At 33.0% G+C, this 26286-nt stretch overlaps 6 protein-coding genes across 10 annotated transcripts; 4 read left to right on the forward strand and 2 right to left on the reverse strand.

Moving 5' to 3' along the window:
- The first annotated feature begins 202 nt into the window (after window positions 1–202).
- LOC128672498 (probable mitochondrial glutathione transporter SLC25A40) lies at window positions 203–7559 on the forward strand. 3 transcript variants are annotated; one of them, XM_053749696.2, is made up of 10 exons: window positions 211–398; window positions 489–646; window positions 976–1144; window positions 1758–1880; window positions 2236–2334; window positions 3055–3161; window positions 3717–3798; window positions 4165–4372; window positions 4929–4995; window positions 6103–6241. In XM_053749696.2, exons 1-9 carry the CDS (start codon window positions 308–310, stop codon window positions 4966–4968), a joined length of 1077 nt encoding a protein of 358 aa, XP_053605671.1. In that variant the 5' UTR covers window positions 211–307; the 3' UTR covers window positions 4969–4995; window positions 6103–6241. The 3 variants fall into 3 exon arrangements, with proteins under 3 accessions (XP_053605669.1, XP_053605670.1, XP_053605671.1); XM_053749694.2 differs by lacking the exon at window positions 4929–4995 and having other exon boundaries at window positions 203–398; window positions 6103–7559; XM_053749695.2 differs by lacking the exon at window positions 4929–4995 and having other exon boundaries at window positions 203–398; window positions 976–1138; window positions 6103–7559.
- A 1190-nt stretch (window positions 7560–8749) lies between these two features.
- On the forward strand, window positions 8750–9224 carry LOC128672501 (uncharacterized protein). Its single transcript, XM_053749700.2, has one exon. The coding sequence runs from the start codon at window positions 8891–8893 to the stop codon at window positions 9179–9181; it is 291 nt and encodes a 96-aa protein (XP_053605675.1). The 5' UTR covers window positions 8750–8890; the 3' UTR covers window positions 9182–9224.
- Window positions 9225–9712: 488 nt separating this feature from the next.
- Window positions 9713–10631, reverse strand: LOC128672500 (uncharacterized protein). Its single transcript, XM_053749699.1, has 2 exons — window positions 10202–10631; window positions 9713–9943 (listed from the first exon to the last, which is right to left on the reverse strand). The coding sequence occupies exons 1-2, from the start codon at window positions 10388–10390 to the stop codon at window positions 9746–9748; spliced, it is 387 nt and encodes a 128-aa protein (XP_053605674.1). The 5' UTR covers window positions 10391–10631; the 3' UTR covers window positions 9713–9745.
- A 731-nt stretch (window positions 10632–11362) lies between these two features.
- On the forward strand, window positions 11363–17603 carry LOC128672497 (saccharopine dehydrogenase-like oxidoreductase). Of its 3 annotated transcripts, none has more exons than XM_053749693.2 (7): window positions 11363–11689; window positions 12739–12923; window positions 13216–13345; window positions 13548–13749; window positions 14063–14231; window positions 17007–17098; window positions 17266–17603. In XM_053749693.2, exons 1-7 carry the CDS (start codon window positions 11518–11520, stop codon window positions 17363–17365), a joined length of 1050 nt encoding a protein of 349 aa, XP_053605668.1. In that variant the 5' UTR covers window positions 11363–11517; the 3' UTR covers window positions 17366–17603. The 3 variants fall into 3 exon arrangements, with proteins under 3 accessions (XP_053605668.1, XP_053605667.1, XP_053605666.1); XM_053749691.2 differs by having other exon boundaries at window positions 11367–11689; window positions 13862–14231; window positions 17266–17602; XM_053749692.2 differs by lacking the exons at window positions 17007–17098; window positions 17266–17603 and adding an exon at window positions 14942–16038 and having other exon boundaries at window positions 11366–11689; window positions 13862–14231.
- Window positions 17604–17882: 279 nt separating this feature from the next.
- Window positions 17883–21494, forward strand: Vps4 (Vacuolar protein sorting 4). Its single transcript, XM_053749690.1, has 2 exons — window positions 17883–18035; window positions 18597–21494. The coding sequence occupies exon 2, from the start codon at window positions 18622–18624 to the stop codon at window positions 19945–19947; it is 1326 nt and encodes a 441-aa protein (XP_053605665.1). The 5' UTR covers window positions 17883–18035; window positions 18597–18621; the 3' UTR covers window positions 19948–21494.
- A 272-nt stretch (window positions 21495–21766) lies between these two features.
- LOC128672499 (uncharacterized) lies at window positions 21767–25518 on the reverse strand. Its single transcript, XM_053749698.1, has 6 exons — window positions 25403–25518; window positions 24409–24614; window positions 23652–23787; window positions 22905–23038; window positions 22221–22380; window positions 21767–21910 (listed from the first exon to the last, which is right to left on the reverse strand). Exons 1-6 carry the CDS (start codon window positions 25446–25448, stop codon window positions 21816–21818), a joined length of 777 nt encoding a protein of 258 aa, XP_053605673.1. The 5' UTR covers window positions 25449–25518; the 3' UTR covers window positions 21767–21815.
- Between the last annotated feature and the right edge of the window lie 768 nt (window positions 25519–26286).

Here is a 26286-nt window from a genome sequence, read left to right on the forward strand (position 1 = left end):
TACAGAAAATCGTCATCAAAAAATTCAATATACAGCATCAATCTTTTTCGATTTTGAATCTTGAGCTTTTGATTCGAGTGATTGAACTGGACGTGCTGTGCTGTGAATAGGATGCTTTACCTTATTATGCGCGCATGCGTTCTACAATTGATTATAGTCACCGGAAACGGATGATCTTGTCAATCAATTTACAAATGACATTGACTTTGACAGTTAGTAAAAACATATGAGTCTGAATCGGAAGAACATTGATTGATACAATTATTTGAAAAATAAATATCTAGACACTGCAAGCAAATCTAATGCCATGATTCGAGAAGACGATCCTCAGTTCAGGATTACTCCATTCCAGCAAATGGCATCGGCTTGTACCGGTGCACTGATAACCTCGTTGTTTAGTAAGTTTTACGATGAAATAATCTATGTAAACGTTGCTTTTATAAATTTTCATGAAATGTATTAATATTTTTCTCTACCTATATTTGTAGTGACACCATTGGACGTAGTAAAAATACGATTGCAAGCTCAACAGAAGGCTCTTCTATCGAATAAATGTTATTTGTACTGCAATGGCCTTATGGAACACTTATGTCCTTGCGGAGACTCCGCATGGATACCTAGACGGGTACATTTTCATGGAACTATGGTAAGTTAACATAACTTGGTACTTTCTACTTTGTTCCTGTACTTTCACTTGATTTCCTCTACATAGCAATAATAAAAGAATAGAAAACCTTGCATTTCCTAAGCCATGTCGGAAATATGTAGATAGTTTAGTTCCTGCACCAGAAATTACGTCCATCCTTCTTTTAAAATTTATACACTCATGAATAAAGATCATAGATACATCATAATAAAGTACAATTCAACATTTGAATACCTGATAACTTAGTAATTACTATGTAATTATTATTAACAATTATGTGACTCCAGCTAAGTAGGTAGTTTTTTTATTGATCAATGAATCTATTTCAGGATGCATTCTACAAAATAGCTAAAATAGAAGGTGTGCCAGCATTATGGTCTGGACTAAGTCCGACATTGGTCCTAGCTCTTCCTTGTACTGTTATTTATTTTGTCTCATATGAACAATTACGATATAAAATGAAAACAACATATAATGCAATCACTACTACTAGTAAGTGCAGGTTTAAATATTTTTTAATTAAAAATCACTTTATTTTCCTTCCATAAAAACTTATGTATATTTTGCAGAATAATACATAGATTTCTACCTTTGTGTAACAAAATTGACAGTTTTAAAGAATTTATGGTAGAATTTTACCATATAAAATAGGTATTAAGTTATGTATACTTATCACATAAAATATTTTAAATATAAAATCACACAATATTTAGTAGTAAAACTACTTCTTTACTGAAAAATAACTTACTTAGCATTTTTCAAATATCCACATGAGTTTTTAAGGAATGAAAAATAATGCCCATTTCAGTGGGGAAATTCAAACTTAAAGATAATCAATCTCTAATTTTAAGGCTTATCTTGAAGCACTGTGGGGCCTGATAACATAATATATTTTTAGCTTGTTGAAGGCCAATATTATATTACTCTACTATCTGACCAAATTGCCTTACTCTGAGTATAAATAACTAGAACTAGCTATGAATGTGGGCTAAAATTTTTAGGCCAATTATTTTTCTATAAAATCCATTCTTAGTGAATACTAATTTAAAAAAATTATTTTATGAATATTAAGTTCACCAAATAATAATAAATAAAACAAATTTTATTTCAGCAACACAGCCATTATGGATACCACTTATTGCTGGGGCTACAGCTAGGATAACTGCTGTCACTATTGTTAGCCCCTTAGAACTTATTAGAACAAAAATGCAATCTAAGAAATTGACATATGCCGGTTAGTATTAATATAGTTATCTAGGTTTTGTTACTTGTGGTTTCATCCTAGAATAGAACTAAGCGACACAGCTTTAGCAGCTGATAGGCGCATCCGCAAGGAAATTTGACGTCAGTCAAGGTAAAATCACAACAGAAAAAGAAAATTGTACTTTATTTTAAATAAAGTACATGAGGCTGACATAGTCACACAAAGTGCACTGAAGCCTTGTCAAAAAATTAGAAGAAAAAATAAATAAATAAAGTATCGCCTCTCTATCTATGAAGTGCAGCTGCTTTTTTTTTCTTGCTCAACAGAAATTATGACCTTGTATTCTTTCAGTGTGGTTATAATAATGAAAGATTTATATTTCCAGAAATAACATCTGCACTACGAGATGTAGTGAAGTATGAAGGCTATAGAGGTCTGTTCCGAGGCTTAGGGTCTACACTTTTGAGGGATGTGCCATTTTCAGGTGAATTAAAAACATTTACTTACTAATTATATATTTATGTATTATTTATATCATCCTAACTTCTGAAGTAGTTAGGATATGTTATGTGTATTTAAATCTTTATATTATGATGAGAATGACATGACATTGTGTTATTTTACTCTACTGGTAGTATATTCAACTATATCAATATTCTTAACATATGTAATGTATAGCTAACATAGTTGTAAACAAAAACAAAACTAAGCCAAATTGAAATCAGTAATTATTTAAACATGAGATACATCACGTTTATTTTGTTATGTTATAAGAATGATAAATGGTATTGTTTATAATGTTCAAATCATCTAAATACAAATTGACAAAAAATTAATGTCAAGGTTAATTAAAGTTACAATATCTTAGACCTTATATTATATAAACGCCATTGATTTGAAGATTGTATGTATCAATGTATTGCAAATTAATTAATTCTTTTTTCCTTGTTTCAATTAAACTTCCGATATTTACATGCACAAACATAAGCGGAAAGGTCATATATTTTTACTTTATTTTACTATTATAAATTGAACAAGACAATGAAATTTTATTTTCAGTGATTAGTATCTAGGTTAAATTGTGTTATTTCAATTCATCAAATATCATAATTGCTATTTACCTATTCTAATATTAGTGACAAATCTGTAATCTCATTCTATCGCCAAAGAAATATGTGTGAGAGTATGTTATACAAAATTTCAGGCATGTATTGGACAATGTTTGAGTCAACCAAGCGAGTGTTCAATCGACCAGATTCAGAAAAGAATTCATTTCTATTCAATTTTTTCTGCGGTTCTGTGGCTGGCAGTGTAAGTGTTTGTTTTTTTACAGTACACCTGTACTAACGAGTAGAATGCATAATATTTCCAAGGATTTGCAAAATTTATTCATTGAGTTATCGGTAAATACCTACGAACGCACGAAACAATAAAATAATTCTTATGAAAATTATTTTTAGTAACTGGACACAAACATTACTCTCTCTCTTTCTCACCTGAGCGTATTTCCGGTTCCCTGGGCTGGGCTCCGACGCTCATTGGCTAAGGAAAGCCATAGAGCGTCAGAGCCCAAGGTCGGTTTTCCTGCTTTTTACATACATGTAGCCTATCTATTGGAAAGTAAATAACATTTAATATACATATTTATATCTTTATGTAGACATATCAAAAAGATGCATTTTGATTATTCCACTTTTCTTGTGTTATTCTCAACCAAAACAATTATTTTCAACGTCAACTTTGACTGTATCAATTCTGTGTCACTTATTGACAACTGGCGCCATTTCTTCCTGTCATTTGCGTCCCCACTACTGGGGAACTACTTAGTGTTGCTAGGTATTGAGTGCTTTTTTTCATAAATTTCAGGTTGCTGCTTTTGTTACTTTACCCTTTGATGTGGTTAAAACACATCAACAAATAGAACTGGGTGAAAAGGAAATCTATACAGGTATATTCTTCTTATCTGTTTATTAATAACTAGGGTAAAACCATAATAAAAAAGTAGCCTATGTTACTCCTTGAGGTTTTGTCTACCTCTATGCCAAATTTCATTGAAATCGGCCCAGTATTTTTTAAGTTTATTAGGTCGTTTTAAAGACCTAATAAACTTAAAAAATAACTAAGCATACAAGGAACAGACAGACAGCGGGAAGCGACTTTCTTTTATACTATACTAGACGCCCGTCCCGACTTCGTTCGGGTAAAACGTACACATATACTTATTATGATAAGTTATGCGCAGCATAGGACTTTATTTTGTAACATGTAAGGATAGTGAAGTATTGATTTCTTAAAACAGTGGTTCAAATTTCAGATGGAAAAGTACAACAGCGAGCATCAAATATGAAGGATATTGCTAAAAACATCTACAAGAACCACGGTGTGAAAGGTCTATTCACTGGTCTATTGCCGAGGATATTCAAAGTGGCGCCGGCGTGCGCCATCATGATCGCGACGTTCGAGTACGGGAAACAGTTCTTCAGGCAATACAACTCGCAGAAATACAAAGAGAAAATGCAGAGGTAAATAAAATTATATTCACTTTAGTTGATTATCTATGCTGATTATTATGCTCTATGCTGATTATCTAAAAAAAAATCGGTTAAGTGCGAGCGGGACTTGCGCGCTGAGGGTTCCGTAAAATTTGCTCTTTTTTGTTATGAAGAAGGACATACATATTTTCGCTTTTCGATTTTTTCTGTTATCGGTATTATGAGCCTTTACTTCTTACCAAAATCCTAAATCATAGGAAAGTAATCTATACATCAAAACAAAATAAGCTTTAACTTACCTATAGTCATTATCTTTTGATCATTTTGACTTAAAAGTTTGATTTTTTTCACATGTCACAGGAAATGTAGCAAAAATTTAAATTTCAACTTCAACTGACAAACAGACTGACAATAAAGTGATCATGTAAGGGTTGTAGGATCACTTTATTTAACTTTTTAGATTACGGAACCATAAAAAAACTATATATTGTTTGATTTCAACAAATGTCTAAAGATATCCGTAGTCGAGCTAAAATAATGACTTTTTTTTTGCTACTTTTTTCTTAGAAACATAATCCTTTTTCAGACAAGGCATAGAAATTGACATTATTAAAGATGAAGAATGACGATGTATGACCAAAAAAAAGCAGTAGGTAACTAGAATTCTTTCAAAATTTAATATTCATGCAAAAATAGTTAAGTATTGTGTCGTACAAAGTCGTTGTAATATTAGCTAGTGTTTAAACTTACTAACAAATTAGAAATTACATTTTAGGTTATAATTTATGTGCTCAGCTTTAAGGCTAACTTTCATTGTGAAACCAGTAGTGGCACGAAAACAGTTTCTTAACATAATTCGTTAAAAATAGCACAAATAAACGTAAAATTTCATTGTTAATGTGCACATTGTAAAACTTGACTTATATTTACAATTAATGAGCCTATTTTCGTCCCACTAGTATCGTTATGTAAATTAGGTTACTAATTAGTTATTAAGTATCCCTGTTATTCATGAAGAAGTTAAGCATACTTTAAACTAAAGTAGGTTTTGTCACTTTCGAACTTTACAATTAGACAAAATATACTTAGGTGGTTCTCAGAGCGTTTCGACCACTGCGGGCGCGCTGTCATTACAATTTTTAAAATTCTTACAAAGACAGGAATTAGTTTGTGCCTTAACTTTATGAATAACAGAATATTACACTACAATTAAATACTTTTTTGCCCAAATTAGTTACATAGTATAATATAATACATAAGTACATAATATATAAGTGTAAAAGTAACTTTAATTCAATAGTTTTAGTCGTCTTCTAATGGAGAGGTATATTTGTTTGTAATTAATTGATGTTAGTAGTAAGTGTTAACCCAAATTGAGTCTCACAGTTATTTAGCTTGGCAAAATACACTCTTGAAATCTGTGTTGTCCAGACCTTGAATAGGACCGATCCATATCCTCCGGTAGCTGTCGTACGAGGCTATTAAGGGAATACATGGCCATGGCCAGCTGACAGGCAACCATAGCGTCGGTCCGGTTTTGGTTAAAACTACAGCCGAATCTTCAAAATTTTAAGATTTTTTCATGCTAAATGCTTCCCGTGCTTCACGGCGTCACCCGTCATCCCCGAATGCATTTGGGGACAGGCGAAGATAATACATTTATTTATTTTATTACTTTTATACTTCTTATCAAGTGTATTTTAAATATATATTTTTGTCAGTGATTTCTTTCAATTTCATTTTTGTATATTTTTTTACAGGCATCAAGAAGTCGTTCTTATGGGCAACGTCAACAATAATGATTACTCTTAGAGCGGATCAATGTGACTATACTATGCTTTAACGCATTGTTGTATAATATGTGATAAACGACTGTACCCCTTACAGTTATTGTAGTTTTAATTTTTGTAGGTTATATTTTTTGACAGATAATTCTAATCTTGGGTTGTCATTCAATCAAATGAACAATGTGTAGAAAGAGAAAACTATAGACACCGTCATATCTTTCGTTTTGCTCAAACAATATAGAGAAACATACATTAGAAATATTAACGAAACGGGACAAAACGCCCTTTTGTTCAACATCGTGTGTCCGATTTATATCGCCTACCTTGCTGCAAATATAAGATAGGCCAGGGTATGGGAATATTCTATCTCATGTGGCTACGCTAACTCGGTGTCTATACTTCCCTTTGTCTTGTCTTTGGTTTGTGTACATAATGGGGAAAAGTATTGTTGGTTAATCCTTATTGGTACACGGAATACGGTACCATAATAAATGTAAACGAGATTTATGGAAGTATATTCTATGATGACTAATATAGAATAGTTACCAGTTTAGTAGACATTTCCCGTGATATTCGGATCGAATATTGTTTTATTTATTCGTATTACTTAAAATATATCTGTACTTTTCTGTAATATTTCAGTCACAAAAAATGTTAGATTTATTTGTGTTGTGTTACAGTGTCCCATCAATGTAATTTTAATGTTATTTATGGGTTGTTTTCTTACATGTAATAAGTTTCAACAACTCTTTTATTTTCATATACACTAACAGATATGGGACCAGATTACATATCAAAATACAAATTAAACGTTTTAGTTGATAAAAATATTAATATTATCTATTCTACTATTACATTATCATATTTTTTAAAATCTTGCAACTTAAAAATTCCATAAATTTTAATGTGACAATGTATTTATTTATTATTATCTCCTTCTTAATTATTATATTGTTATTTTTTTGGATAAAGGAAGATTTTAAAAGAAACAAAAGTTTCCAGGTTTATTTTTTCGATTTTAATTAAATGACCAGGAATATAATATTTTTAAAAATCTTATGCACTATATAGTCTTAATTTGAAATAGCATGTACATATAATGTAATACATTAATGTGATGGTGTGGATAACAGGATCAATATCACCGGTCACAACATCAGTGTTACAGTACATTCATCTGCTGATTTTAATAAGACTAGATTTCCGATTGAATGAACTTTCGCTATAGCTGTTTTTTATGTGTTTTGTTTTGTAAATAATATTGTTTTTGTTTTGTTATTACGTTTTATTCCAGTCGAATAGAGCCTACTTCACACAAAGATATGATTGGTGTTATTTATCATTTGTTATGTATGGTATAATGGTTCAATGCCATTGTAAATAACTTTTAGTATTCTCAAAAAAGCAAATTACACCTAGATGTGAAAGAATATGCTGCTCTTTTTTACTTTTTACCCTTTGTTCATATATAATATACATATATTCCTTACGTATCATAAACCCTTCAATATTATCATACGTCAACGATGATCGTAGCATGGGTTTAGCACAATTATTATGTTTATGAAACTTTACATGTTCTTGTACTCCTATCCATACTGCCCGTACCATACTCCCAGTTTACAACATAATTTATCGTCAATTGTCAAAGTTACTACACGTTCATCCAGTCAAATGTTATTTACTTACAACTCAATATATTGAATTAGTACTTAATACGTGTAATAATACCTATTGAGTTAATGTTATAATAATTCTAGCTGCGCCCTAGGGCTTTTCCCCGACTGGAATTTCGGGATAATAAGTACCCAATGTGTTATTCCAGGTTATATTCTGCCTGTGTATCAAATTTCATAATAATCGGTCCAGTAGATTTTTTGCGAAAGAGTAATAAACATAATACATCCTTTCGCATTTATTATTATTAGGATAGACTGAGACGTGCTTCTTTTTGAATATGGTGCCTCCAACTGTAATGCCTGCGTGCCACCTGTAGGAGTAGGGATTATTACTGCACATTTATCCCGCCAGAGTGTACTCTGTGTGTTAGGTACACACCGATTAAAACGTATATTTTAGAGTACTTTATTAATTCTTTCATTATCTAAACATTCGTTTGAGAAAATATACAACAATGTAGCATATATTTTGGTGTCGAAATATTGGGAAACATCGTTTTCCATAAGATAAAAAAACTTCGAAAACTATGGGATACGCCTCACGTAAAATTTTCGATCCAGTAAACGGTGGAAAAGAAGCTCGAAACACTTCACACGTGAAGACTTATTAAAATATGGACTTCATACAGATAAGATCTTCAGTCAAAATCAAGTTTATATTAGTTTATGACCACAGTTGACCAAATAATGCTGAACATAACCTAAAATAGTGTTAATATTTTCAAGATAATCCACTAAATCCTTTTTCCTTTAAACCCGCACCACGATTGCGTAGAAGTTTTTTTTGGTCATAAATCTGTAACAATATTGAAAATTAGCGCTTGTTTCCTCCATTGGCAATGTTTATGTACCTTAGTTGTATCAGTAGCGCCATCTGCGCTGAGCGCAAAGCTCAGCGCCCTATTGTCGTAGACAATTTATCGGTGGTTGATTTGAAAAAGCCTTATCTGTCACTGTCAGTGATATCATTTTGTTTGATTTTGATTTGAATTGGAGCTGAAAATTATTTTTATAGTTGAATGTAAATAATTCTCAATGTTTTATAATTTTTAACATTAAACTGTACGCGTTGCATACACACTATGGCCTCGGGACTTGAAAATTATGTGAATCAAACAGTGTCTGTAATAACCTCTGATGGCCGAAACTTCATTGGCACCTTGAAGGGTTTTGACCAAACAATAAATATTATACTCGATGAATCCCATGAACGAGTATTTTCTTCGTCAACTGGAGTAGCACAAGTGGTTCTGGGACTGCATATTATACGAGGAGATAACATTGCTGTCGTCGGACAAATAGATGAATCAATTGATAGCAGATTGGATCTCGGCAACATAAAAGCGGAACCTTTAGGGCCTATTGTCCATTGACCACTAATTTTAAGGATATGTAATAAATAAGGATATTTTTTAATCATGATTTTTAATATTTATTTAACCTAAATAACCTTAACCTACCATTACAGAAAGATGCTTTTAGAATAGATTGAAGTATGGAGGGCAACTTAGGAATTTTGTACTAATAGTGAGACAATAGATTACCCATCTTAATCATCTCAACCACAATAAGACCATTGTATATGAATTCTGGCCTTTTCCAGAGACATTCACAAAGATTGACAGGAGCAGTAAATTGTTCTTAACTTATAATAACATACCTATATGGACAAATCACACAGATTGAGTTAGCCCCAAAGTAAATTGAGCCTTGTGTTAGGGGATACTAACTCATGTATACTATATTTTACAACTTACATAGACAAACATCCAAGACCACAATCAATTTGAATAAAATCATTTTCGATCTTGACCTGACCTGGTATCAAACCCGAGACCTCCAGTGTAGCAGTCCAGAATGATGACCAGAGGTTGTAAATAAGGGAGGTAAATAAAATTATCATATTTATGTAACTTTAAATGTTTATTTAAACCAGCTTATGATGCTAATTCACTACTCAAAGTAGCTTTGTATAATTTAAATTTGCCTACATATTTCTTGACTTGGTCCTTAGGATAGGGTTTCAGGGCTAAGCAAGTAGGTATGTTTTCTGGTTGTTCAATCCAAAGTTTGTGATCTATGGAATTCTCTTTCAATTTTTCTGCTACCTTTTTGAGAGAATCTTCATTTGGTACCTGTAATAATAAAAAGTTTACTATACTACAAGACTGAACATCTGGAATATAGACATGTCCCACTTAATAGAAAATATTTTATTATTTATTTTATGATTGAATGAAACTTCTCACTACACAAAATAATAAGTACCTACTTTTCACTGAGATTTAACTACCTATTTGATTTTAGCTTTATAAATTGGATGTTATTATAGAATCTTAGAAATTACTAAATGCAAGACTATCTAGTATCTATTTAATAATTTTTGACCTTACCTCCAGAACAACTTTGTGCATATTATCTAAGTCAGTTAAATATTTAACAGTATTATCATCTTCTCTGTACAGGTGCAAAACCGCGGTAGAAGCATGGCAGGCCTGGGCTACTAAAGCACCTATCGACCAGCCTAATTCCTTCAATAAATCACTTCTTAACAAAACATATTGAACTATTTGATTCGACATCGTTTTTCACGTCTAAATGTAACAATTTAAAACGTACAACGAAAATAAAAAGGAAATGTACATGGGTGCTTATTTACAAGTATTCATTTATTTGTATTGCACACGTTTTTTCATCCCATTTCTGAAGAAACGAAAAATGAGACGAATGTTTCTTTCACATTACCTAGCTTCTCTGCTGAAATGTCTGCTTTAAGTGAAGACAGAAGCAAGAAAAAATCTGATTGTCAAATTCTAGATTCTGGTCTAATCTGAATAGGTACTAGACATTGACATATGTATCTATCCTTACATTGACATTCCATATTGCATTGGTACATTGACGTAACCATAACCAGTGTTGTCAGTAAAAGACCGAAAGTTTTGATATCGATTAAAATTATTAAATCAAATATTACTAATGTCAAAGAGACTTATTCAAGGTCATTAATAAAATTTTTGCTATATTCCCACTAACTAACAGAGTGTTAATATCTAAAGTTTTATCATAGTATAATATAAGACGTGGTGTCTTTACAAATGTATACGCGAATTGGTTCGCTTATACATTCCAATAGCCATTCGCGGCGCCTTTTTTGAACTGTCTATTTATAGTTGAATTACACGGACAAGGATAAATTAAGTATATATAATTAAAATAAAACTCGCGGTTTCTATTATAATTACAGGTTTCAGGATAAAATTCTTAATCACAGATTTAAAAAAATGGTTTGGTGCATATGTATATACTTAACACCAAATAAAAAAAAAACACTGTTGTAATATGTATTTATTTATTTTTATATTACTTTGAGCAATCACCGTAACATTAACCAAACGTAACCAATACATACTACAACAGTAAACAAATTCAATGAATGCATTTAGTATCTATGACGGGAATAACTACAAAAGATACGAAATTATAATGATCATTGACCTTGTTAACACCTAGTAGTAATCACAAGCGGCAAGGTCCAAGCAAATGAAAGATCTATCATGTTTCGTTACTGTTTATGTACGGCACAACACAATATAATTTCACTCAAGCAAGTCGTGTCGTTAACTGTACATTAATTTATTGTTTTGTTTTACAATACTATATTGCTATTGTTTCTTTTTTTTAATATAGGTAGTAGTGGTAACAAAGTATGGAAAGACTCGATTTTATTATTTTAGGAGCGACTGGTTTTACAGGAAAATATGTGGCAAAACATTTAGCTAAGTTATGTGAACATCCGGATTACATTAGTTTAAAATGGGGTGTGTGTGGTCGGTCGAAAGAAAAATTAAATGGTTTGAAAAAAGAACTAATTAAAATTGGTGAGTTGCTTTGCAAGTAGAAAATTTGAAGGTTTTATCATCATTGTTTAAGTCTGCTATTCTTGTACCTACTAACTACATTCTATGCAAGCACCTATTCCCTGCAAATGTTTAAACCAACTACGTACGAATTCGGTACCTTTGTTCTCCCCATAATTGATTATGCTAATGTGTGTTACCCTGTTAACCTAATCTTAATGTAGATCTTCTTAATAAGCTGGATCGCCTTCATGCTTTTTATTTTCTGTTTACGCAAATATGATCACAGTTGTATTCTTAGTACATGGGCAGCAGATAATGCTATTAATACACCTCGTCTTCCGTTTTAAAAACCCTTCTTAACCTGATTATTTAAAAAGAAAGTTTAATTATCTCCAAGAATCCCACGAACGTGTGCTTCGTTCCAACCAGTCACTTTTTTTTATTGCACTTTTCCTTTCCGAATCCGTGTCCAGCTAGCTTCATGACTATGAAATACCTTGGCAGTTTTTTCAGGTCGTCTCTTTGTACCGTATTAGTAAGATAAAGTCTGAATATACATTCTTAATTTATGCAAAGAAAATAAGCCAGATAAAAGTATGAGAAATATTCAGAGTAAGAAATAAAAATAAAAAAAATCTTTGAAATTTTATTTAGTAGTGTTTTATATCAGTAAAACCGGTTTTTAAGCGGTCAAGGAGCAATTCTTGAGGAAAATAAGTTATTGTACTTGAAAGTCAATGTTATTGTCAGCTACATACTTACATAATTTTGAATAAGTAGAAATAGGCAGTTGAATTTATATTGGTAGGTATGAAATATAACCTATGGTAGTCTTTCTTAGTTATAAGTTTACGTAAATAAAAAGATGTTCTGTTATTAACGTACACCCGTCTGCCAATACCTATTGACGATTTTTTATGTGTAAATAAGATCTGTGGAAATACTTTACGCGAAGCTTATAAAACTACAAATTATCTGACGATTTATATATGTACATCAACTTAGATGGGTACCTAACATTAGTACTTAGATACTTATAACATAATAGATTTGTTTTGAATTTTTAGGAGATCGCACATCGGAAATTTTATCATTAATCTGTGACATCCCTTCGGGAGACTTAAAAGCTGTGACCAGTCAAGCTAAGGTTGTGATAAACTGCACAGGACCCAACACCATACTCAGTGAACCCATAGTGAAGGCTTGCATTGAAACATCCACTGATTATGTTGACATATCAGCGGAATTATTCGTAAGTAAACAAGTTTTACGATGCGTTTTCTGACCTACTCTTACTACTCTACTCTGTGACTCTGTTCCTCTGTTTGTTCTAGTCGATTATATCTCTCTTGCCTAATGTCTTGTAAACGATACAGATTTTAAACGAACATTTTTATAGGTAGGTAACTAAGTCCACGTAATTCTTGCAACGAGTAGGTCCTAATAAATATACCAACTGACAACTTAGATAGGTACTTACCGAAAGAGGACTTATTCATATTTACTTCATACTTTTTAAAATATCTTTTACAATTTTTTTCTAGCAAATGTTGGATATATACGAAAAATACAATAAGTCAGCAGAGCAATCTAATGTGCTTATCATACCTGCTTGCGGGTTTTCTTCTATTCCTGTTGCATCTGGATTAATTTATTTAGAAAAATATTTTAAAGGTTAGTATCGCATAAATCTAAAAATGTTAATGAGTAGAACAGAAAACAAAATATTTGAATATTCAGTGTTATAGTTTTGATAAATATTTTTATGATGTCTGTAACTTGTATGTATGTTTAACTCTTCACGGGATATGAACTACATGCAGGTATTATACTGGTGGCTAAATATCTAGTTTATTTTTTATCATTTTAATTCCAGGCGCTATCAGAACAGTGCAATGTTACACAAGATTAGACATTCCCTTGCGTGCATATATTCCATGGGCCAACAACTGCTTAATAAACTCTGGAACTTGGGAATCTATGATCCATGTATTTCATAAACTACCTGAACACGCTCAGTTGAAAAATAAATTGTTTCCGGAGAATGCGCATAACCCTGTACCACAAGAATTAAAGAAGTAAGATTTTGAATTTTCAATGAAATCAGAAAATATTTGCTTATAACGACGCGTCTTCCGTATATGTTTAATAACCGTCATTTCGTAGCTAATGAGGCTAAATTAATTCCAGGTCACTATTTCACATTAGCCAACGTAAAGTCTGGTTTACATATCCAGGTCCAGACGCAGATGTAGTTGATATGTCGGAGAGGTATTTGAAAAGGGCAAAAGGCGTAACTCCATTTCACTTCAGGATGTACGCTACAATGCCTTGCATTCTTCAACTTATCATTGTAACAGTAGCTATTTTTACTTATTATTATATGTCCAGAATGAAATGCTTCCGAAGATTATTAATAAAGCATCCAAGAATATTTTCCGCCGGTTACGCTACTCACAAAGGTCCTTCTGCAAATAATGTCCGTGAAACAAAGTTTACTATGACATTTATTGGTAAAGGTCAGGATGAAAACGGAAAAGAAAAGAATATCACTGCAAAGGTAATAAAACCTATCGTTTATTCTACGGTTACGAGTTCATAAAAGTTTTCTTCATAAATTTCCCAGTATAAAACGCCAATAATTACACCTAAGTTTCATTAGATTTGATAATATGTAGTAAGGTACACTGGTATGTTGATGCTGACTTACAAACGATGTAAGTTACTAACGGCCAAACGTTGTCTCTTTTTCCCATAACAAAAAAGCAGAGAGAACGTGTGGATAGGGGAGACCGGGGATGGTTGACTATAGGGGTAGGTAGACTAATCGTCGAAAACACTCCGGCATCACGTGTTTCGTGACCTTCAATCAGGCGCAAGGAACTAGCCCTGTGCCCCGCTCATTCGTACGAAGTGCCGTGTAGCCGACGCGCGTCGTTTTTGTTTGGTGCTGAGATAACGAATTTTGACCTACGTAAGTATTATTTTCCTACTATACACTTTTTGTTGTCACGTGTATAAATACGTTGTGAAGTTTATTGTTCCTATTTCACAGATAGTTTTAAGGATATCTCTTTCCGATACATAAATTTATTTTCTGTTAAGCATGTTTGTTTAGAATACATATGAGATCAAAATCTAAAATGGCGTCTGGGGCTGATTGACTAGTTTTCTTTGGGGCTGGTAGACTAATAAGTCAACCAACCCCTATATACCTAACAGATAACAAATTCATTATGTGTTGATTTTGTATGTTTTATTTTGTTACAGAAAATGAGAACAAAACCAAGAAAGCTCTGCCTGCTACCATTGAAAATATACAGTTTGGTTTTATAATATCCGGTATATCACCACTCAATGAAAACATATTTCCCGAATCGGAGTTTAGTGGAGCTTATGTGATGGATAGGCCAGTGCCAGTATCACAAGATGTTGCTGGTTCTTCGACGGCTAGGATGAACATAAATCCGAACGTAAATGCCATACCATCAGTGCCAGAAAAGAATATCGACAGTGCAGGGTCTTCCAGAGCTGAACATTTGATCACCCTTCCAAATTCTGCTGTATATATATTCAATAATATGGTTAACATTGTCAACATTTCTGATCATCATAATGAAATTACTGCAGAAGAACCAATTGTTTCAAGTGAATCGACTACTGCTTTGCCATTACGCTCAAGATCCGCTAGTACTAATTGCGAATCACCTTCAATTCTTGAACAGCATGAGTCAGGAGAAGAGCTCAGTATACAAACACCCGAAAGTGAATATCAATTGGAAAAACACCAAAGAGTGACTCCACCGCCTTCAACTTCTGATACCCCTTTTACTTCTTTTATTCATCTAACAGACATAATGCCCATTCCGAAAGCTCTAACTTGTTTAGAAAATCGAAGAAATATACGCAAACGTAAAAGTACTATTTATACACATGCCTGAAAAAGAAAAACTTATGGAATTAAAACAGAAACAATCGTGTACAGAATATTTGAAGAAGAAAAAAACTGAAAATCTTATATCTAAAAGTTAGGAAAAGGAAAATGTAAAGGGAAGGTTAAGGTTAAGGGAAAAGGTAAGAACGGTATCAGAGGAGCTAAAAATAAAGATAATGATGCAGCAGCTTATTCAGATGAAAGTGATGATGATGACACGATTTGTATAGAATGCACTGATTCTGTTAGTCCGCCTGGTGAAGAATGGATTCAGTAAATACACTGAATCTATTCTTTTCCCATTCAATATGTGCAAAAGGCAATTTAATGTTTTATGAGTGCAAAAATAGATGATAAGTTAATTAATGTTCTTAATTGTTGTAAAAAATAAGAAGTATTCGTCTTTATTAAAGAGGGATAATATGATTATTAATTTTGTTGTTTTATTTTCTTTTCTAAATTAGATTTCTTTAATTTGTTTTGATAAATCATCATCGTCAGCACCATAGGTCAACTTACCCCCTCAATGTGGTCAACATTCCCCGTGTTTGGGGTAGATAGACTAAAGGTAAGGGCTCTTAAAAAATCTATAAATTTACAATTAAATAATAATATATGTTAATGAAATAAACTTTTTTAGTTAGAATAATATATAATTAATCATGTGAGTCAATATTTTGGTATGTTTATCTTAAAACTCCAATGTTATTAGGGTTCAAACATAAAACTAGTCAACCATCCCCGGTCTCCCCTACAATCTCGTGCTACGTGTTCATGGAAGTTCACCTAAAGGCCGATTTACACCGAGCGAATGCTCACTCTATCCCCACTCTGACTGTCCAACCAATGGTTGGCCACAGATAGGTGGCCAGTCCGGGCCACCTTTGAATGATGTTATTTAGATGATGCAGTTGGCATACCAAGTATTTTGTAAATGCTGATTGCGGAACTCTAGACTATGACGATGATCGTGATATGACTTCGTGATTTATTTATTTAATTTTATTCAAAACTAACATATAAGTACTTAAATAATTGAGACCTAGATATTTTTTTTTGTTTTGGTGACTATTTGAAGTCCCTTATATTAATAGAAACACCAAAAAAATGTACCTAGTACCTGTGGTAATGACAATGCTTTCAAAGATATGACAAAAATAAAATAATACATTTTTGGACCCGTCCAAACGCACCATACTAAATAAGTAGAAGTCAAATGTTTCATGTCAAGAAGATTTTGTCAGCTACCTATTATGTAGTTGTGTTCAAATCAAAAAGTTAAAAAACCCAAAATTTTATTTCACTTTACATAACGCGTGCAGAAATAAAATGTAGCTAGGTAGTTAGGGATGGAATGATCCAAAATAGAATGAAAGTTGACACTAGCTTCATCATTTTTAGGTCTCAGGAGCAGATCCTGGATATGAAACGACGTCTACTTTCCTAATAATATCAGCGTTGACTACTCTTAGTGAACGCTCTAAAATGCCGAAGTAAGTAGCAAGAAATCCTAATAGTTTCAGAATAAATTGACTATATATATGACTACTGTGCTATCTATAGGTAAATGACACAAATTTTAAGGCGACATAACGACACTAATCTGACAAATAGTCTGCTTCAGAAAAATAATTTCTAAAATTGTTTTATCTTTTTTCAGGGGCGGCGTAGTTGCTGCAGCTGCTGCATTTCATGATACGAATATCGTACAAACTATTCAAAATTTTAAATGTTTACAGTTTGAAATTGTATCGAGTTGATATAAAATGCGATTAGTATGTAGATGTTTTAGACCGCGACTTAGCAAACGTCGCATCGTTTGGTACAATCCTAGGTAGACGACAACATGCGAAAGAACATGGAAAGAACACATGATCGTTTTTGATGGTTTAAAAAATAGAACTTGAAGAGGTATTATGATGACAGACCTAAATAATGTCACGGACTCAAATATTTTTGATATAATTATATACTTACCATTAGTTATATTTGTAAAACATTGTTTTATTTTATAAGCCTTATTTTTCTACATAGTTTTGCCTACTATTGAAGTACCTAGTTTAGTATACCTAGTATACATGGTACAGTACAAAGATCCAGTGTCTGAATTTAAAACTCGTTGAAAGCGCTTCTTGATGGTTACGAAAATAACGCCTTCATCTATCCTCTTTTGGTTAGTTTTATTATTGATAAATCTTTGAAGAACAGTGCTATCGATTTAATTTTCAAATAAACCATCGACTTTTGTGTAGCACTAGTAAAATAATAATAATTGTCTCTGATGTACTTTGGCATTGACAATAAATGTCATATGTCATGTTTGTGACAAAACAGTGAGGAATATTTTATGAGAAAGATTTTCTGAAAATTTTGATAATAAAACAAAGTCTTTTTCGATTTAAACAATTTCACATAATCACTTGTTTAATGGTAAGTGTTGTTTATTTATAAAACCCTTTTACTGTCTCAAATCATGTATTTTGGGATGCTGACTTCATCAGGTTGGGAATTTGTAGTTGTCATTTTAGCGAACATGAAGTGTCGACATAGGTGTTTACCAATAAACTTTATTTCTTATATTGTTTCATCCTGACTTCTGATCTTCTCAAATAGGTACCTACTCATGTTATATTTACCAACTGTATACACAACTTTGCCATATATAGTTAAGTTTTCCATTTTTACTTTTGAGAATGTGACTCACTAGGTACTTTGAATTTGTTACTTGATAAGGTATTAACCTTCTACAGCCAAGTAAATCCAATGCGTGCAATATGTATCTGATCATTAAAATGATCTCCTTGTTTTTTCTTTGATGCATTATATTTTTCATATATTTCCCAATACTTACTAATTTTAGTTTAATTTAGGCTTTGTCTTGTCCATTTTTGTTTTTGTCCAAACTCCGAGATTAATATGAACCATTTATTACTTATTTATTAGCTAAATCTATGACATAGTTAATTCAAGACATTATATCCAACATTCCAGGTAACAGCTTAACAATATTCACAAGATGTCATCTTCAAACACTTTACAAAAAGCTATAGATCTTGTCACAAAAGCTACTGAAGAAGATAAAAACAAGAATTATGAAGAAGCATTGAGATTATATGAGCATGGTGTAGAATACTTTCTGCATGCAGTGAAGTATGAAGCGCAGGGGGAAAGAGCTAAGGAAAGCATTCGAGCTAAATGTCTTCAATATCTAGACCGTGCCGAAAAGTTGAAAGAGTATTTGAAAAAAGACCAAAAGAAAAAACCCGTTAAAGCTGGAGAGTCAGGAAACTCCAAAAGTGAGGACAAAAAGAGTGACAGCGATAGCGACTCTGATAATCCCGAGAAGAAAAAATTGCAAGGCCAGCTTGAAGGTGCTATTGTTGTTGAGAAACCTCATGTTAAATGGAGCGATGTTGCTGGTCTTGAAGCTGCTAAAGAGGCTCTAAAAGAAGCTGTTATTCTTCCAATCAAGTTTCCGCATCTTTTCACTGGTAAAAGAATACCCTGGAAGGGAATTCTACTCTTTGGGCCACCTGGTACTGGTAAGTCTTACTTGGCTAAGGCTGTTGCAACAGAGGCCAATAATTCTACCTTCTTTTCTGTATCGTCATCTAATCTTGTATCAAAATGGCTTGGTGAATCAGAAAAATTAGTCAAGAACTTATTTGAACTTGCACGAGAACATAAACCCAGCATCATCTTCATTGATGAAATAGATTCCTTGTGTTCTTCACGATCTGATAATGAGTCTGAATCGGCTCGTAGGATTAAGACAGAGTTTCTTGTACAAATGCAGGGTGTAGGTAATGATATGGATGGTATTCTTGTTCTCGGAGCGACCAATATTCCTTGGGTGCTTGATGCTGCTATTAGGCGGCGATTTGAGAAACGTATTTACATTGCACTACCAGAGGAACATGCTCGTTTAGATATGTTTAAGTTGCATCTGGGGAATACATACCACACTCTGACAGAACAAGATCTAAAAACGCTTGCAGCTAAAACTGACGGTTATTCTGGAGCAGATATTAGTATTGTTGTCCGAGAAGCGTTGATGCAGCCTGTACGTAAGGTGCAATCAGCTACCCATTTCAAGAAAGTAACTGGTCGGTGCCCGACAAACCCTGACCTTATTGTTAATGACCTGTTAGCCCCGTGTTCGCCCGGCGACCCGGGTGCATTGGAGATGACCTGGATGGATGTACCAAGTGATAAACTTGGGGAACCGCCCGTAACCATGTCTGACATGTTGCGATCTCTAGCGACGTCTAAACCTACAGTCAATGATGACGACATGACAAAATTGAAGAAATTTATGGATGATTTTGGCCAGGAAGGTTAAGTGTAAGCTCTAAAATGAAGTGCGTTTTATCTTCTTTTTTATAGTTTTTACTTTTTTAGCACCATGCCTAGAGTTGTATTGTATTGCATAGTCCATTCTAGTTTTTGATATGTTTCATTTAGCCCGTAACCTAGCATCTTGCACACATGTGGTTTATACAGTCTACTGAGAACTGTATTGTTACATGTGTCAAATTTAACTATTTGGACACAATATGCTCAATACATCCATGTATATAAATTTTACATTAACTTCCATAAAAAAATATAATGAACAAAGAACATAAATTTTCGGCTTACCTAAATCCGATCATATATAATAGGCCAATTTGTGTGGGAGAGAAAAACATTTTTTTTCTATAATTCATTTCGGCTTAGAACCATTCTCTTGCTCTATGCCGTCATCCAAACATATTTATTTCCTTTGTTCATTAATTATTACAATCAGGGTTGCATTAGACCTTTATTATTTTCCAAATCATCTCTTGGGCTATAAAATATTACTTTGCCTTACTATAGTTTCTGATGCTTGATATTAATTACATAATGAAGCAGCTTCTGAGTTTAGCTCGAGATTTAGGTGCATTGAACTTGTATTATTGAAAATAAATGTGACTGTATCTCTTGTTTTCTGGCCTTTTTTCTCATTAAGTAGGTAGTTGTAATATATTATGTCATATTATGGTATTTTAAGGTGATTTGTTTGCACCTAATCTGAGTTAGCCGTTTTTTGCTATGATTTTTCTACAAATTGATTGGATTAGAACTCGATGTTTTTCGTATTTTACTTAACATGTGTCTATATTGTCTATAGATTACAAATAATTGTCCAAATAAGATTTTTGCTCTTTAGTTTCAGACTATCATATGGTATTTATTAAATGTTGCTTTTTACATAGTTCAGACTACACAGTAAGTTAACACCAATTTGTCCTTAAAATTATTATATTTACTAGGTAGTTAAAAATAAGTAGGTATAGTTAAAAATCTATTACACTATGTATCTTGTTGTCCCAAAATTCAGAATTTTGTAATTATAAACTTGTTAACAGTTTCTTTAATGTTAAGTTGTATAAAACACATTTTAAAACATTCTCTGCTAGTTGGGTATAAGACAATATTCTATATTTTATGACCAACTGGGAGAAAATGGCTTTAGAAACCTGACTCTTATGATGTAGGTAACAGGGTTTCAATTATTATTCGCTTACTAAAAATGCACGCGATATTATACTATAGATTACCTGCATTTGTTATCATACAAAAAACTAAATATATTAGCAACCCTTTTATTGTGATTTTAAATTGTGATAAGTGTATCTACGTAACTGCAGATTGGTTTACTAACTTGGATTTCGCATTTTTAGATGTTATATATATTTTTAACAAAAATAGTAATACCTTCAAACACAAAGGAAATAATTATCTTAAGTTCTATTTATAGGTTCATTAGTATTAATTTTGAATCCTCAACCGATTGCCTGTAATTTGAAATTGGAAATGTATTTCTAATAAGCTGTTTATATGGAATAAAACTGAAAAAGTTGATGTTATCTTTTAATTTCGTAGGATTCAGATTATATATTTTTAAAATATTTTGTTCTCCCTCCTATTTTATTTTCAGTATTAATAACGTTATAATCCACTAAATAATTTGGGAAATCATGTTGTGCTCTGCGGCCACTGACCTCTTGTATATATGGAGGTCAGTGTCTGCAGCGGAGCCACCATTTTAAAAACATCAATTATACCTTAATATGGCGTCCTAGTGACACAAAAGTTGTGCATATCAGTTGGTCCACTAGGTATAAAGAAATAAATCAGAAACAAAATAAATTTATTTACACAAAATAGCACTTCGGTAACTTATCACGATATCTTATCGTACATAACGATTTTGCAAATACTTGCTAGAATAATAACTGTAAATGACGTCACTAGACGTGATCCGGACGAATTGGTATCTGAAATGAATACAAGAAATATATGAATGTGAATACACTCTTAGTTTAATAAAGAAGTATTCCAAAACAATATGAGTTCACAAAGACATTTACGAGAGGATAAGGAGAGGTGCACCTATTCTGTGGTGGAACCACACGCCAAACAAAAGTTATTTAACTAGCGAACGGGCGCCGCTGTGCTCAGATAAAACCATAATAAATTTACAACAAAACCTTCCACTGATACCACACTTATCTATTGGTGAAAACCATCACGTTATCAAAAATACAAAGATATAGATTTGAACATAATAAATTAATACATCTTTACCTATGTAAACAGTGTGCTCCCGCTTATGCGGTCCTATTGTGGCTACGCAGCGCAGTTTCATTCTGTATGTGACCGGGGCCCGGAGCCCTAGAGTCGTCACTAGCAGCCCGTGGGGCGCCGGCTTCGCCCCGTATGCTATCAGCCACGAAGAGTCTAACACCTGCAGGGAATTGAAGAGAGGCACTTGATGTAACTGTATACAATCAATATATTAGCACAAATTTATGATTTAATATAAAATAATTAATTATCTATTCGCAAAGAATTTGATTTTAAAGTAAACTAACCTATAATTTAATTAACCTAACGATTTATGGGTGTATGCATATTTTTTCCCGAAAAATTACTGGGCGGATTGTTATGATATTTGGGTCACGGGTAGAACATAACCTGGAATAATACCTACATAGGGTAGTTTTTATCCCAAAACCCCACGGGTGCGAAGCCCTCGGGCGCAGCTGGTATTTCAGCAAAGTATACGTCAAAGTTATTTAAACGGATTTTCTTTTTTTTTTATCTCACTGTCTCACACAACAGTCATGTGTTTTTTTTATTATTTACTCTGGTAGGTACACCAACAGCGTTCACAAATTATTAATCTTTGAACCAAATTTTATTCAAGTCCTTCTATTGGTAAGTAGTCACATGTACACACTAGTGAACTGCTCAACCAGTACAGGTTACCTTCTGTCCATCGATGTACCACTTTAAGTCTGCTGCCGGGAAAGATCTGGGTGAGGAGCAGTTGATGTCCAGACGTCCTCCTGGCTGGTACTGCTGCTTGTGGCCGGTGATCGCCGGACTTTCTCGGGGTAGATCTGCAAAGGTTCAAAGGCTAAATAGCAGGGCAGGGCAAGATATTTTTTTAAATAATATAGTACGAGCCAAGATCCTTTTTTCCATTGCGTTGACGTAGCGCGTTGCCGCTTTGTTATTTTCCATCGGTTTTGACATTGACTTTATAAAACAGCTTAATTTCATTATTCAAGTAATTATTTACCAACGAAACAGAGCGTAAGGACCTCTTAGATTCATTAATCTGACGTCAAATGTAACGTCTAATTATAAGAATCTATTTACAGATACAGTTTCACATCTTATCCTTTACAGGGCAACAAAGTCAAAGTTTGTATATATGATGTTATTGATATTTATGGAATTGAGATTGTAGTGACACTTTAATTTCAATTCCATTAATATTAATAATATATTGATGGAATTGAAGCTAAATAACACAAGGACAGGCCTTTGGAAAGAATCTAGTATTTATAATCCTTTCCCTAGATTGTATGTTATCGTGTAGGTACGCGGAGGAGATGCAGTTGGCAAAACTTTTATTTCGTTCCCAGACGTTGGAAGACGGAGCGGAAAGAAGGATCTATTCAAATTAAATTTCTTTCTTCTTCAAATTTGGAAATATGTAGTACTAACAATAAACTTCCATGAAGTCCTCCGCTTGTGCAGAGTGGAAGGAAGGCGCCTCTTCAGACACCTCGCAGCGGTAGAACCCTCGGGACCTGAAGGTCAGCTCTCGGAGGTGCACTCTGCGCGCGCTGGACTTCTCCAACTGGAAACAAATTATACATCTATGAATAACTGCGCCCTGGGGCTTGGCTCCCTTGGGAATTTTGGGATAAAAAGTACCTATGCGTTATTCCAGGTTATATTCTACCCGCGTGTACCAAATTTGGGTGAAAGAGTAACAAACATACACACATACATCCTTATGAAGTTCCGCATTTATAATATAGTAGGATTAGTTTATAATATTAGTAGGATCTGTGCCAGCTGAAAATCAAGCCGCTTCGTTTGGGTAAAAACATTTATAACAATTATAAATGATCAATCGAACAAATCTTATTCCGGAATCACACTATCTATTAATAAAAATCGCATGAGACAGATCAGACATCCTTACAGAAGTTTATGAGTTTATTGCGAACAGACAGACCAACGCGGAAGAGGACTTCAATTTATAATATGTAAGGATAAGGATATGAGCATGCTGACAGCTCAAGAAATTTTTTCTCGAGGTGAAAAAGGCTTCTAACATTACTTTGTTTTACGATCCTGAGAGCAATATGACATATGTCAGACTATGTATTTAGCTAGTATGTAAATTAGCTCACAGCATGTATGTATAGTGTAATATTTTAAAATAAATAAATAAAAGACAAATGCAACTTACAAGGACTTCGACGCCGTCCAACTTATGGGCGTGCTGCGGCGGCCTCAACTTGGGCATGTACCGATAAAACTCCTCGTTGTCCCTATACCACTTGACGGAGTAAAGCTTGCCTCCTTCCAGGTCGTAGTCACACGTGAGCGACGCCGGCTCCCCTCTCTGTTTCAGTTTTGGAACCGAGATCCCAACCACTCGCAGGCAGATGGTTACTGAAATTTAATATTACATTTTGAAGAGAAGAGAAGAAGAGTCACAATGTAGCGACGCAAATAAAGGTAGAAACTAGAATATTTATGATACGATGAAATCAGATTACCATTACCTCATGTTACCATAATATTCACGAAATAAATGATACTGATTGTCCACGACATGCTTCATCATATTATCCACAACAATATATTCGCTACATGCTTCGTGGTATATGTCTGCAAATTAGTTTTTATAGAATTTGATGTGCAAACTTATTGCACACCTTTTGGCCGTATAAAAACACGTTATGAATACGTTTATAGTGGAAGCCTATATCGAAATAATAAGATTAGCTATTGAATGTGTATTTATTAAAAATCGTTAATTTAATTACTCTTTAGAAATAGTTTTCACGAACCCGATTTTCGCGCAATTCTATTGAGCGAATCAAACAATTTTTTGAATTTCATCAAGCGAATTCACAGTCTGAAAAGCTCTATAGATGCATTTGATCGAACTGTTTCGATTGTGATTATCTGAGAATGAAGAAAATACTTTAAAAAGCTTGAGAGAAATTTATCAAAAATGATCATCAATTGTATGAGGTGGCTCATATCGCAATTTGATGGATATAAATAAATCTACACAAACCCCTACATAAATATTAATGTTTCACCCCTTTGTTTGGGCCAGGGGATAAGTAATCAATGATTTTAACGAGTTTTTGCATATTTAAGCGATAAATCATATGACATTTGCGTATACTGGAATTTTAACAAGCAATTAATTAAAACACTTTAATTACCTTTTATACACGTGAGCGCGCAGTAAATATAGATGGCTGGTTTCATAATGCTATTTATTATAATTTTGTTATACTTTTGATTATTCGCGACGCTTTATCATTTTAAGCACATAAAGTACTGTTCCATTTTGATAACTTTTAAGTTATTAAGTACTTGCTTAATAGATTTTTACTTAGCTTATTTTTATAACTATGTGTTCATACAATCATTTTAGTATTTTTAATCTAACTAAAGTTAAGTTTACTTTTTATAGTAAACAAATTGTTTAGTTATTGGTTAATTCATTATATTAAAATAAAGTATGAAACCTTATTTCGAACAAATTATTGTTAATTAATTAAATTTGAATGTTTAAATATTGTCAACTTATTCAAATATTTATTAACGTAGTTATTATTTCATAATTATAATAATTAATTAACATGTATAATCACATATACTCAGAATACTGTAATAAAAATATTGGTTTTACTAAGTTTGAAACATACTGATTTTAACCGATTGTTATTAATACTTTTTTGCACCTCAAATAGCATTTTCTGTACTTTAATGGTTAACTGTTAGATAATGCTTTTAGCTTTAAGTACGTCGTTTGTAATTTATTAATTGTATTGTATACAATAAAATTTAAATAAATAAATTATTAAGTTCGCGTACGATGACCCGTGACTTTGTTATAAAGTTCAGGCGAGCGGGTCGTAGCGCGGCTGAAATGCAACTGTTGCTACTCGGGCCTACGAAACTCGTAGACCCGTTGCAGCGTAGCCGGTGCTACGAACTTTCCGATAATAATCACTACATAGTATAAAGATAGCCGCCCGCCACGCCATTTCTAAGCTTGTTTTAAACCGCAACGGGTTTTGATGCAGTTTTCACTGTTATT

This window comes from Plodia interpunctella, chromosome 9 (assembly GCF_027563975.2).
Source record: "Plodia interpunctella isolate USDA-ARS_2022_Savannah chromosome 9, ilPloInte3.2, whole genome shotgun sequence".
Taxonomy (NCBI): domain Eukaryota; kingdom Metazoa; phylum Arthropoda; class Insecta; order Lepidoptera; family Pyralidae; genus Plodia; species Plodia interpunctella.